Genomic DNA, 10,511 nt, shown 5'->3' with positions numbered 1-10,511 from the left:
CTTTCATTTTTTTTCTCTCTCTCATTTTCTACTCTCTCTCTCAATCTCTCTTTCTCAATGTCTCTCATTTTTTCTCTCTCTCTCACTCATTCTCTCTCTCTCATTCTCTCTCTCTCTCTCTCTCTCTCTCTCTCTCTCTCTCTCTCTCTCTCTCATCCTCTCACTCTCTCAATGTGACTTCATCCTCCAAATCCAGACAAATGTTAAGATAATAGGGACTAAGCAGCAGCTGCCCTCTTCTCCTGCTCCCCTCCCTTCCCAATCAGTTCTGGTTAGAGCATCCGCCATGGAGTGCTGGCTCTGGCCCCTGGCCAGTTCAGGGGAAATGTGGCTCAATGCTAAAGGGCTGGGATGACGCAGCAAACGCTGGATGGTCCCTGGCTCTCCCTTGTGACAGTGACAGGGTTTCAGGATGCTGCATCAGACTAAAGCCCTAAATCTTTCAGCTACAGATCCCATGCAAGCACTGTGCTCCATGGAGTATGCCTTTACCAGACAGAACAGACCAGGTTGGGAAGGTGCTGCTGGTTACTAGGAATTTCACTAACTTAGTCGCCTCATTCTGGGCACCAATCTTCCCAGTTGCCAACAAGTTGGGGAAGAAGCTCAGAGGAAGTGTTATATGAATAATAATAGCTAATAAGTAACATTTATTGATAGATATCATCTCATTTAACACAATAACCCAAGGAGATAGGTGCTATTCTATAATTGCTTCCATTTTATAGATTAGGAAAACTGAGGCTTATAAAGGTTAAGTGATTTATCCTGGATTAACACAGTTGCTATTTAAGGTAGAATTCAAACTCAAGTCCAGTTCCAAACAAGTCCATTGCTTTATATATTATACCACAATGCCTCTTTTAAAGTTTGCATGTCCAACATCATCCTTTAACATTCACTGGGATGAGGGGCACAGGACCCTGGTGAATGTGAACATGAAAAATCACGAATAGCATTTTGTTGTTGTTGTTGTTCAGTCATTTTTCAGTTGTGTCTGACTCTTCCTGACCTTGTTTGGGGTTTATTGACAAAGTTTGTCAGTGGTTTGCTATTTTCTTCTCCAGCTCATTTTTGCAGATGAGGAAACTGAAGCAAACAAGGTTAAGTGACTTGCCCAGGGTCATATAGCTAGTAAATGTCAAGGGCCAGATTTGACCTTAGGTCTTCCTGACTCTAGGTTTGGTACTCTATCCACCATGCCACCAAACTGCCCCATAAATAACTCTAGGTCTCACCCCAAGCCTTTATTTTTAATAATTCTGATCATAATTTAAATTTATTTTATATATAATTAATTAGAATTAATTTTACATGTTATATAATATTACACAATAATAATATAAGTATAATAATCACATATAATATATAATAAATACATAATAAAATATTATGATATTTGTATTAATTAAACATAATTAATAAATAATTAAATTATATTAAACAAAAATAAGTAATGCAATACATTGTACTCATAAAAAGCTGCAGATTCTGTAGAAGAGAAATTAGGATCGCACACATTATGCATTATCATCGTTCAAGTGTGACTACAGCAAATTTCCTTCACAGATTTCCTTCTTCAAAAAGTGAACGACACAATGGATCAGTGTGGTAGAAAATCACAGTATTTGGTAGAAAATCACTGTGCTCAATCTGAATGCTAGAGAGACAAAGGGGAATTGTTCCCACAGAGAGCATGTAGCCCGAGTTTTTTAAGGCACTGACAATTTTAACAAAATTTAACTGTTCATAACAAATGTTTGTGTGTATACTCATGCTAGTAAATGATAAAAATAGATTAATGACACTAATTTTTTTTTAGTGTATTGTCTGCCTTTTCCACAGTGTACTACAAGTCTCCAAAAATTCCCACTTAATTATCAATGGCCAATCCATGAATGGGAAACCCTTGAATGTAGAGGGATGACTAAATTCCAAGACCTCAAAGAATTAATGAGCAAACAGATGGAGTAAAATTGGCAAGGACTCCTAATGACTGCTAGAAATGGAGACTCACAATCTCCATGTGATTTTATTGGCATAGGGAGATCCCTCCACCAATTCAATTTGACATTCTCTCTATAATTGATTACATCAAGTGTCCTGGAGGTCTATAAGATTGAATGACTTGCCCAGGGCCATACATCCAAGATGTATTATAGATGGGACTTGAACCCAGGTCTTCTTGGCTTCAAAACTGGCTCTCTGTATACGTCACTCCACGATGATGTTTCTTAAGATGATGGGCTGTATATTTCGATATTCAAAAGAGGTGTTAATCATGTTGGTTTCACTGACCGGTCAGTCCTCACTATTACATGCTGATGAGTCCTTGCCTAGGCTACCCAGTCTTTTGGACCAGGGCTGGACATGCATGGACATTGCTAATGTCCTAGGACTAATCTGCGGAGTAAATCATTGGATAGAATATTTTTAAAAAATAAATTGTATTGATATATTTTGTTTTTCACATTATACTCCTTTCTGGATATACTTTATGCGGAGTGGGGCTTCTCATGACAAAGAAAAACAGTTAAGTGAAACCAATGGATACCATAACATTTCTGACAGGGTTTGCCAGCCTTCTCCTCTTACCCATCTTTACCTAAAGGAGAGAGGTGTGTTCCAACATTAATTCCTCACAATTAAATCCAAGACTGAGATCAGGCATTATAATTACTTGGAGACTAGCTTTCTTCTTCTGTTCATTTTTATCATTGCTTCTCTAGAGTGGTCTGAAGGTTCTGGGGCTCCCTGAGACACTTTCTGGGGGTCCTGGAGGTCAAAACTATGTTTATAATAATATTAAAACATTACATACCTACTAAAATACTCTTCCCTTCTCCAAATACATATACGTGTGAGGTCAGACTTTCTATATATACTTCAATCAAAATAAAATATCATAACAGATTGAATACCAAATAAAGCACATATATGAGTATACTGTCTTCTGTGAAGTCAAATATTAACTAGATTTGCAAAAATATGTAAAACAATGCCATTTTCTCACTAATTTTTTGTTTTGTAAGATATAATTAGTTTTCAAAAAGATTTGCTGTTTAGGGGCAGCTAGGTGGCTCAGTGGATAAAGAGCCAGGCTTAGAGACCGTAAGTCCTGGGTTCAAATCTAGTCTCACACATGTCCTAACATGACCCTGGCCGAGTCACTTAACCCTAGTTGCTTAGCCTTTACCGCTCTCTGCCTCAGAATTGATACTCATTATCGATTCTAACACAGAAGGTAAAGATTTTATATTTTTAAATATATACATATATACATTTATTATTTTAGAGAAATAAATTAAAATTTTTATTTTAATGGATGAAATGTATCCATTTAAAATTTTAAAATAGTAAATGTTAATAGATATAAATCCCATAAACCAAAACTCTTTGGGTTACTCATTAATTTTTTAAACAAGTGTTTTTTAATCAATATTTTCTGTTTCTTCCATCAGCATAGTTGTCCTGAGTGTCTCTCCCTCTACCTATCCCTGAGAGCCATCCTATTTAGAGAGAGAAAAACAAATCAGTAGAACTAATTAATACATTGAAAAGTCTGAAAACATTTGTAATGTTTAGTAATACCTGTGGTCCCCTCACCTCCTCAGATGCAACAAGTCTTACATGCACAGCCAGCAAAGGGACCCCTACAATCTTCTGAGGAGTTGTCTGATTCCCCGTCCCCTTTCGCTCTGTGACTAAGAGCTCCAGAAGCATTTGCTGCTGATTCAGCTGCCCCCAAGGACTCTCGTTTTACAGTGGGGCCTGCCTTGGTGCACTAGATCTTTCATGCTGTCCTTCTAATTTGTTTTGGGCTGAAAAATTATTTCACCCTGTCTTTTTGTGAGTTTTGCTGCTCCAGAATTCATTTGGAGATGTTATATCATAGGTTTTTTTTTTTGGGGGGGGGTGAGTAATTTGGTAGAGATCAGGAAGGTCTGTGTACCTTCTTTGCTCTCTTGGCTCTGCCCCCAATTGTTCTCATTAATTTGTAAGAATGTGCAAAGTTTCTGAGACCAAAAGACCTGAGGATCTCACCGATTTGGATCACTTAAAGCATCATGTATTTTGTTCACTTCATGTAGCTTACTTCATTCAGATCTTTCCATTCTTTTCGAGATTCTTCCTTCATTATTTGTTTTGGTGTAGTAGTATTGCATATTACTTCAGTATTGAGTAGTAATATTGTATACTATTATTTAACAATTCCTCCAAACCCACATTGTTTCTAGGTTGTTACCCCAAATTGCTATGAATATTGTTTGGCCCAATTGGGATCTTTCTATGTTTGATTTCCTTTTAGCATTAAACCCATACCTTTGTCTTAGAATCAATACTATCTATTGGTGCCAAGGCAGAAGAGCAGTAAGGGCTAGGCAATGGGGGTCAAGTGACTCATCCAGGTTCACATAAGAGTGTCTGAGGTCAGATTTGAACCCAGGATCTCCCATCTCTAGGCCTGGTTCTCACTCCACTGAGCCACCCAACTGCCCCCTTACATAGAATATTTTTAAAAGGAGTAAATTGTAGGTTCGAGTCCTAGAGTCTAATTCCATGAATGAGGTAAATCATAATCTCTTTAACATGTAGTTTCCTCAGATATAAAATAGGGGTGATACTATTCAAACTATCTACCTTAGGGATTTTTGTGAGAGAAATGTTTTATAAACTTTAAAATTAAATGAGTCTTTATTACTATCTCTAACCATTTAAACTGTCCAAAATTGGAATGGGCTGCTTTAGAAGGTAATGAAGCCACAATATGGAAGGTATTAAAGTAGGGGCATGAAGGCCACTTGTCAGAGATTATAGCAGTAAGTCTTTTACTAGGCACCAAAATCTGATTCTAATTGGGTGATTTCTCAGAATGACGTATCTTGGTAGCCATCTAGTCCAGCTTAGACCTAAACAAGAATCTCCTCTTTAAAATAGCCAACCATTTGAAATATTGGGAAGTCTAAATGGACCTTTCCTATTAGCCTACCCTCTTTCCTGCTCCAACCCTCTTACCCCCACCCCCCAAAAACAAAAACCATCTGGGGCAATAAGCAGTAACTCATTACCCCTTGTTTTGACCTCTAGGACTAAGGAGAACACACTAAATCTTATTTCCACATGCAATTCTGGCAAATACTTAAAAGACAGCTATTATGTTTCACCGTTTCCCAATATACACCCCCCTTCCAAGCCATGTCTTTCTCTTGATTAAAAACTCCAGGATCTCTGGAGTTGCTAGGTGATGCAATGGATAATGTGTTGGATTTGGAGTCAGGAAGACCTGAGTTTGAGTCCTGACAAGCAGTGTGATTCTGGGAAAGTCATTTTTTCAACTTTAGCCTCAATTTACCCATCTGATAATCTGAGCACCTACCTCATAGGATTCTTGAAAAGCCCAAATGAAATAGCCCCTGTAAAGTATTTTGCAGACCTTAAAGCACTATCTAAAAGCTAGCAATTATTATTCATTCGATGTTTAAATGATAGACATTAAAATTAAATATCTTAAAATCCTGCCATAGATGATGATGATGATGATTTTGAAAGCTAATATTTATTTAGTATTTTAAGATTTGCAAAGCACTTTATAAATACTATCTTATGTTATTTTCACAATCCTGGGAGATAGGCATTATCTCCATTTTTCAAATGAGGAAACTGAAAGTAGGAGATTTTAAGTGGCTTGTTTAGGATCACACAGCTAGTAAGTGTCTGAGAGCAGAATTGAATTCAAGTCTTCCTGACTCCAGGTGCCATCTCTTTAGCACACATAGCTGTCTCAGAGTCTTCACGGGGATGCATCTAATTGCTAAAATTATGACAGAAGAAAATTAGAAGAAGGCAAGATCACCATTGACTGGAACAAGCTGGGAAAATTTCATGAAAGAAGTAGAATGGAAACCAATTGTTGAAGATGACTAAGATTTGAATTGATGGAGAAGAAGAGAGAAGGCATTGCCATTAGGACTTAGGGCACTCTTTCCCATTCTTGAATTTCTAGATTCTCTGTCCTGCAAATAGGTGTTGACATTCACTGTTAAAAAGCATTCATTGTGCTCCTACTTATTCAAAACCTTGAAGGACTTATAAGTAAGGGTCCCTCCCTGTCTGTGTGTCCATTATAGATGGAAAGCTCCTAGCTATTGAGGAACAGGTGGAAGGAATTCTTTCCTGGATAGCACCTACCACCGTACTACCTACCGTTGAGAACTAAAAAATGCCGTACAAAGGAAAGGGATGATGGAGAGTCTGATATTAATCACTTTTTCTGTAGCAAAGCTGGCCTCAATGGAATGTGCAAATTGTGATGATAAAGTCAGATCGACTGAGTTGTCTCCTTTGCTAGCAAGAGTAGGTTAGGCCAGAACTGGGATAAAGACTGAACAACTGCCAATGTGTGAGTCATCTTCCTGAAAGGAATATTATGCAGCCATCTCCAGTGCCCTTAGGATTTGCAGGATGGTTTCAGGCAAAGAACCTTTCCCTACTCTATGGAAGAAAAGGTCAGAGCATAAGCAGAAAAGATGGGAGAGGGTAGCCACCAATATCAGGGAACTGGTTTCCAGCCATGAGTAAAATTCCAGATGATATCTGTCTCGAGCATAGCCCAAAGTCACTATTTCCCAGAGATATCCAGTGTCTTGTACTTAATAGTTGCTAAATAAATATTTATTAAGTTGACTTATTTTATGTTATTCTAAGAGAGAGCAGCATAGTGACATGAAGAGAACACTGGACCAACCGTCAAAAGACCTCGTTCTAGTCTTTGATTTTTTTCACTTAGCTATTTGATAACCACTTAGCCACATGGTATAGTGGAAAGAAACTTGGACTTGGAATCTGGAAGACTCTGGGATCAAATCCTACCTCTAATACTTGTTGTGTGACAATGGGCCAATTATTTAACTTTTCTAAGTCTCGATTTCTTTATCTGTAAAAATGGAGATGATGATAATAACACTTAACTCACAGGGTTGTTGTGAGTTAAAGTAAATAAGAATTAAAAACGCTGTATAAATGTGAACTGATTTTTAAATTATCATTAGCCATATGATTATGAAGAGGTTACTCTGAGTTTTTCATCTCTAAATCAGTATAGATTAGTTAACTTTTAAATTTCCTTCTAGCTCTAACATTCTATGATTCTCTTAAAAACATTTGTGTTTGGGGGCAACTGGGTAGCTTAGTGGATTGAGAGCCAGGCCTAGAGATGGGAGGACCTAGGTTCAAATCTGGCCTCAGACACTTCCTAGCTGTGTGACCCTAGGCAAGTCACTTGACCCCCATTGCCTTCCCTTACCACTCTTCTGCCTTGGAGCCAATACACAGTATTGACTCCAAGACCAAAGGTAAAGGTTTAAAAAAGAAAAAAGAAAAAAAATGTGTTTGGGGGCAGGTAGGTAGTTTGGTAGATAGAGTCAAACCTGGAGATGGAGGTGTTGGGTTCAAATCTGGCCTCAGAGTCTTCCAAGCTATATGATCTGGGACAAGTCACTTGATTGTACTTAGTGTTGATTCTAAGATGAAAGGTAAGGGTTTAAGAAAAAATCTTGGCATGTTATAGAAAATGACTGGTGATGATGGGAAGGGTAGATAAACTTTTAAGGACTGCCATCACCATCCATCTTAAATACCTCCCATTGTTCATTTTTACTTGTTTCAGATTGTGTTTCGGAAGATCAGTGATGTGAAGAGGGAAGAAGAAGAGAGAATGAAACGGAAGAATGAGGCCCCCCTGATCCTGCCCCCAGACCATCCTGTCCGGAGGCTTTTCCAAAGATTCCGGCAGCAGAAGGAGGCCAGGCTGGCAGCAGAGAGGGGAGGCCGGGATCTCGACGACCTGGACGTGGAGAAGGGCAACGTTCTGTCAGAGCACTCCTCTGCCAACCACACAGTGGTTAAGGCCAGTATCGTCACCGTCCGGGAGAGCCCAGCCACCCCTGTCTCTTTCCAGTCAGCATCTACCTCAGGGGTGTCAGACCATGCCAAACTACAAGCTCCTGTGTCCGAGGGCCTGGGTCCTAAGGGGGGTGGGGGGGATTGCCCCCGACGCAAAGGCTGGGCTCGTTTCAAAGATGCTTGCGGGAAAGGGGAGGACTGGAACAAAGTCTCCAAGGCTGAGTCGATGGAGACACTCCCTGAGAGGACAAAGACACCTGGGGAGGCTACCCTGAAGAAGACAGACTCTTGCGACAGTGGCATCACCAAAAGTGACTTGCGCTTGGACAATGTCGGTGAGACCAGGAGTCCTCAGGACCGCAGTCCTATCCTTGCAGAGGTCAAGCATTCCTTCTACCCTATCCCCGAGCAGACTCTTCAGGCCACCATGCTGGAGGTGAAGCATGAGCTGAAAGAGGACATCAAAGCCTTGAACAACAAAATGGCGAACATTGAAAAACAGCTCTCTGAGATACTAAGGATATTAACTTCCAGAAGATCTTCTCAGTCCCCCCAGGAGCTGTTTGAAATATCAAGGCCCCAAACCCCAGAATCAGAGAGAGACATTTTTGGAGCCAGCTGAGAGGCCCATTTATTTAAACATGAAAATAAAAAGATAAACGTTACAACCCCTCTTCCAGAAACACATGCATAGAGCTAACATTTTCTTCTCAAAATAAGATTTTCTCATTGATGGAAAATCAGTGAGGGACCAGTTGATCCAGCATGCCCCCCATTCTGTGGACAAAGAGGAATTTGTCACCACCCTGCAAGATGGCAGTTGTGGAAATGTCTTTGCAAAAATTTGGAAGAGGGGGTACACTGTTCAAAGGGAGAGTATTTTCCTTTTCTCCTCGGTTTGGACATTTTTTTAAACTTCCACAATATTTGTAAAAAAGAAATATAGAGGAAAAAAAAGAACCCTTTTGAGGATAGAAGCGGGGTGACTGGGAATGTGTTCACAACTATGTGACTGTCACTTCCTTCGCCAAGTTCCCATAGACTCTGGAGGGTGCGGGAATCACCAGCGCCTTCCTGCTGTGCTGCCTTCCTGTACCTTTGTACAGCCAGTGTCCAGTGTCATAGTATATTTTCATATCATAAGAATCATCAGTAATAAGCATGGGGGAAAGGAGGCAAAAGGTGGGAAGGCAGAGCTCCTTTTATCTTTTCATCTGTCATCATTAAGACCAGAAGACAGATGCAGGTGTTTTGCTTCCCACCAAAAGTTAGAATTGTGAAGCCCTGGGGATTTGCCACAGGGTTTGAACCCCAGGGGACCACTCGGGGATGTGTAGGCTCCAGCTCTCTCGTGGTCTGCACCCGGTGACTTGGATTTTTATGTGTCTCCTAACTATTTCTGGGTCCCCAAAGCTACTGAACACCTGTATAGAACTCTGATCTTTCATTCCAAAAGAGGTAAGAGTAGAACCAATTGTGAGAGGTAGGGAGATGGTTCCTCCTTACCTAGGGTCATTCACAGGCCATTTTTCTTTTTTTCTGGAGATCTCAATGGACACTGGGAACCTCTTAAGAGATTCCAGAATCCTGATGGACTCCTATCTCCAGGTGCAGTTCTCTCTGATTTACTGTACCTTTTGGACAATTATATTTATATACAACCCAAAGGGAAAGGGATGCTGATATAGTGTTCCGTGGGGGAATATTGGAGATGAAAAAGGTATCGGGAATTCAGATTTGACTTTTTCAAGGATGATAATATTTTATGGCATGTATATTGTGTTTTTGTTATAATTCTCAATAGAATTGGCCTTTGTTCTACCTTTGTTCTTAGCCAGAAATCATTGTGGGACACTTCAAAGTCCTCCAGTTGTTATCTCATAAACAGAAATCCTTAGACTGATTTGTAAGAGCCATTGAAGAAATGGAATGGGGGTATCACATTAAATAATGATTTCCCCATCACTAGAGGGATTCAAGCAGAGTTTGGATGACCAACAGTTGAAGATATAAATGGGGATGCCTTCCCTGGGCTCCCCAAATGGACTCAGTTCAGCACTAGAGGCCACTGGGGATGCATTTTGTAAAAAAGCCAAACCTCTGGTGTCTTATATTCTCAACACTAGAAACAGATTCAGAAAGCAAAGAGGGCAAAAAAAAAAAAAAAAAAAAAAGGATTCAAGGACTATGTTTTCACTTTCTGGAGAAGCTGGAAAAGTTCAAAGGAATCAAGGTTTCGAGAACAATAATGTCTGAGACCTGGCTCAAGTCTGTGGTCCAAACAGGGCCCCACATCCAGGCTCATAAATTAAAGATCAATGCAAGAAGGCCCTACCCCTAGCCAACAATTGTGATCATTATCTCATGACCTTTGCTTGGGGGCTTTCCAGTGCAACTGGAGTTACTTACCTAAATATTGGTTTACTCCAGCAATATTTGGGGCTAAAGAGTAAAGAAGGGATAGCGAAGTATTTGGCTTTTGGACCCACAGATGATTCTGTAATATGCAAACCTCTGACGCAGGGTGAAGCTGGCTCGAGGTATGGCCGGCGCAAAGGTGGCAGGGATCCAAAGAGACTAGATGTTAGAAGTTCACCGCTGAGGGCTTA

General features: G+C 40.0%; 1 protein-coding gene across 1 annotated transcript in view; it reads left to right on the top strand.

The window, feature by feature from the left end:
- The window catches only part of KCNH1 (potassium voltage-gated channel subfamily H member 1), a 613,189-nt gene extending 604,665 nt beyond the window's left edge, over positions 1 to 8,524 (top strand). Inside the window, exon 11 of the mRNA XM_044673205.1 lies at positions 7,667 to 8,524. Coding sequence (XP_044529140.1) covers positions 7,667 to 8,524 — 858 coding nt within the window. The remainder of the gene's footprint in view (positions 1 to 7,666) is intronic.
- The last annotated feature ends 1,987 nt before the right edge of the window (positions 8,525 to 10,511 follow it).

The sequence above is a fragment of the Gracilinanus agilis genome, chromosome 4 (genome assembly GCF_016433145.1).
Source record: "Gracilinanus agilis isolate LMUSP501 chromosome 4, AgileGrace, whole genome shotgun sequence".
NCBI classification, from domain to species: Eukaryota; Metazoa; Chordata; class Mammalia; order Didelphimorphia; family Didelphidae; genus Gracilinanus; species Gracilinanus agilis.
Note: the sequence above shows the minus strand (reverse complement) of the source record. Positions and strands in the feature narration are given on the sequence as shown.